Source organism: Emiliania huxleyi (genome assembly GCF_000372725.1).
Source record: "Emiliania huxleyi CCMP1516 unplaced genomic scaffold EMIHUscaffold_2561, whole genome shotgun sequence".
Taxonomy (NCBI): domain Eukaryota; phylum Haptophyta; order Isochrysidales; family Noelaerhabdaceae; genus Emiliania; species Emiliania huxleyi.
In genome coordinates this window covers 1-2,460 of record NW_005200118.1, presented here as the reverse complement: position 1 = coordinate 2,460, position 2,460 = coordinate 1, and the positions used below count along the sequence as shown (strand labels likewise).

General features: G+C 70.4%; 1 protein-coding gene across 1 annotated transcript; it reads right to left on the bottom strand.

The window, feature by feature from the left end:
- Positions 1-1,025: 1,025 nt before the first annotated feature.
- On the bottom strand, positions 1,026-2,099 carry EMIHUDRAFT_123555 (hypothetical protein; the record flags this gene model as incomplete). The annotated part of the gene is made up of 5 exons (XM_005777769.1): positions 1,026-1,161; positions 1,246-1,298; positions 1,378-1,644; positions 1,723-1,847; positions 1,899-2,099. Coding segments are annotated over 5 exons (782 nt in total), but the record flags the coding sequence as incomplete, so codon positions are not given.
- Positions 2,100-2,460: the final 361 nt, after the last annotated feature.

Below are 2,460 nucleotides of genomic sequence, written 5' to 3'. Positions count from 1 at the left end.
TGGGCGCCATTGACCTTTTGCCCCGCTTGAAGATGGTCGGTTCGCTGTCGAGCTGGGTCAGGCCGCACGGCCCAGAGAGGTGCGCCGAATTGTTGGTCTGTGTGGTATGTCCACTCTGTTTCAGTCCTGGGAGGACGGCCACTAGCGGGCCGACGCGGGCACGTCACGCCGTGACAAGTTGTGCTAAGCAGCGAACACGCGTGCATCACCGTCGCGGAAGCCGAGCGCCTTGCGACGGTGGGAGAGGGCGCGGTAAGCTAGGCGCGCGGCCCTGCTGCGCAGACCAAGGAGGAGGTGGCGGCGGCCGTTGGGGCGTACACGGGTGCAATCGCGCTCGGCTCGGTCGGCTTGGCCGTGGTGGACGAGGGGCACCACGTTTTTGGCCGCCAGCCCGACGCGCGGCTGGTCGGGCTGCCGGGGCAGCGCCGCTTCGAGCACCCGGCTCGCATGCGGGAGGTGCTCGAGGCGATGCTGTGCGCGAGCCACAAGCTGCTCATCTTTCACGACCACTCGTACCAGCGCGACGGCGCTCGCCCGCTCTACCCAGTGGGCATCGACTACGAGCAGATGCAGCGGGACAAAAAGTTCCTCACGACGGTGGTGCGGCTGCCGGCGGCGGCGCGGGACGTTGCGATGCCCTTCTGCCGCGAGCGCGTCGCCGTCGCGTCGAGTGACGGCCGAGTTGACTTCTACCCGCTGCTGGACGAGCGGACGCACGGCGAGTCCGTGCATGTCGACGTGCCGTACCGTGGGGTGCTGTTAGACCCGCATCGCAGCGATTACCTGTCGACCGTCGAGGAGCAGGGCTCGCTGGCGCAGGAGAGCGCGGCGCACGAGGCAGCCTACGCCGAGGCGCTCGCAGCGCAGCTGGAGTCGCTATCCGCAGAGATCGGGACGGGCGGCTGGGGGAAGGTGGCGGTGCTTGTCCCCAGCACCGTCCCCTCGCCTGCATGGCTTTCGGGTCAAGCTCAAGGCCAGAGTGAAGGTCAGAGTGAAGAGTGAAGTATGGGGTCAGGGCCAGAGGGCTAGGGGCGAGGGAAGTCTAGGTGCGCCTGGTGCCGCACGCCCGTGCGCGCCGCGGCGAGGGTGTACGCCCACATCTCGAGCACCCACCCGAGCGCCTGGTCCGCCTCGCGGTCCCGCTTGAGCTCGAGGCAGAGCCTGCGCAGGAAGGTTCCGAGAAGGCTCCGGGCGGCGCCTTCACCACGGCTCGCTCAGCCGCCGCTCTCGGCCCCTCTCTGCGACCTCTCGGCTACCGCTCGCCTCCACCACGGTTCGATCAGGCCTCGCAGCTGCGCCTGGGGCAGACGCCGCGGGCTGTGTCGCGGACGTGTCGCGGACGTGTCGCCTGCAACGGGCGCGCCGGGGCTAGCGCACCTTGTGCACAATCAGCGGGGACGGGCCGACGGGGTCGACGTCGTCCGGGTCGTGCCACCGCCGGATCACCGGCCCGAGCTTGCGCGCGTCGTACTTGTACGTCATGTAGTAGAAGCCGAACGCCACCGGCGACGCCTCGGTCGCGCGGTTGCGGGGCGGCCGCAGCAGCAGGTGGTCTGTCTCGATCACGAAGAGGTAGTCCTCGGCGAGGGAGGCCGCCTCCTTGGAGGCGAAGTACTGCCGGAGCGACCACGGCCGGTTCATCACCTACACGGGCACGGCTCCGAGAAGCTTCTCGGAAGGGTCCGAGGGTCCGAGTTCAGCTCCTCCACCGCCGCTCGTCACCACAAAGCCGTGCGAGCACTCGTCGCACCGCCCCGCGCCCAGCTGCTTGGTCAGCACCGTCGGGATCTCGCCCATCAGCCCGTCCGGCCGCCCGTCCGGCGTGGACAGCAGCCGCGTGAAGCCGCCTGCAGGAAGGTTCCGAGACGCTTCCGGGAAGGCTCCGCCTGGCAGCGGACGTGGCCGCGCGACGCCGCCGAGGTCGCTGCACGGCTGCGCCGCCTTGAGCTGGCGGTAGTAGTGGTATGCGATCCGCGTCTGCCACTCCTGGTACGTGCCCGACGCGGCGGTCAGCAGCACGTGGTACGGCCGCCGCTCGGCGCCGCAAGCCGGAGGCGGCGGCGACGCGGCGGCGGCGGCCGCCGCGGGCTGACTCCTCCCTGTGGCTGCGGAGGAGTTTGACGCTGGAGCTTGGGCGGCCGCCGCTGAGCCTGGCGAAGCGGCCGACTGCCTCGCACCCAAGGCAGCGTCCGAGCCAGGAGTCTGCGAGGCGGCGGTGGATTCGGCGGCGCTGGCAGTGGCGGCGGCGGCGGCCCGCTGCCCACGTCGGTCGCGCTGGTTCGCCGGCCGGCGTGCGGCCGACTGCTCGAGCGGGTGCGCCAGAGTGATGGCGAGCTCGTGGAGGTGTGAGACGGCTGCGACGAGCAGCAGCACGCCGAGAGCGATCAGGGCTCTCGATGCGAGCTTCTTTGACACAGGCGGTCGAGACTCCAGCGAGCTGGCCTTCTGTGGCGCGGGCGC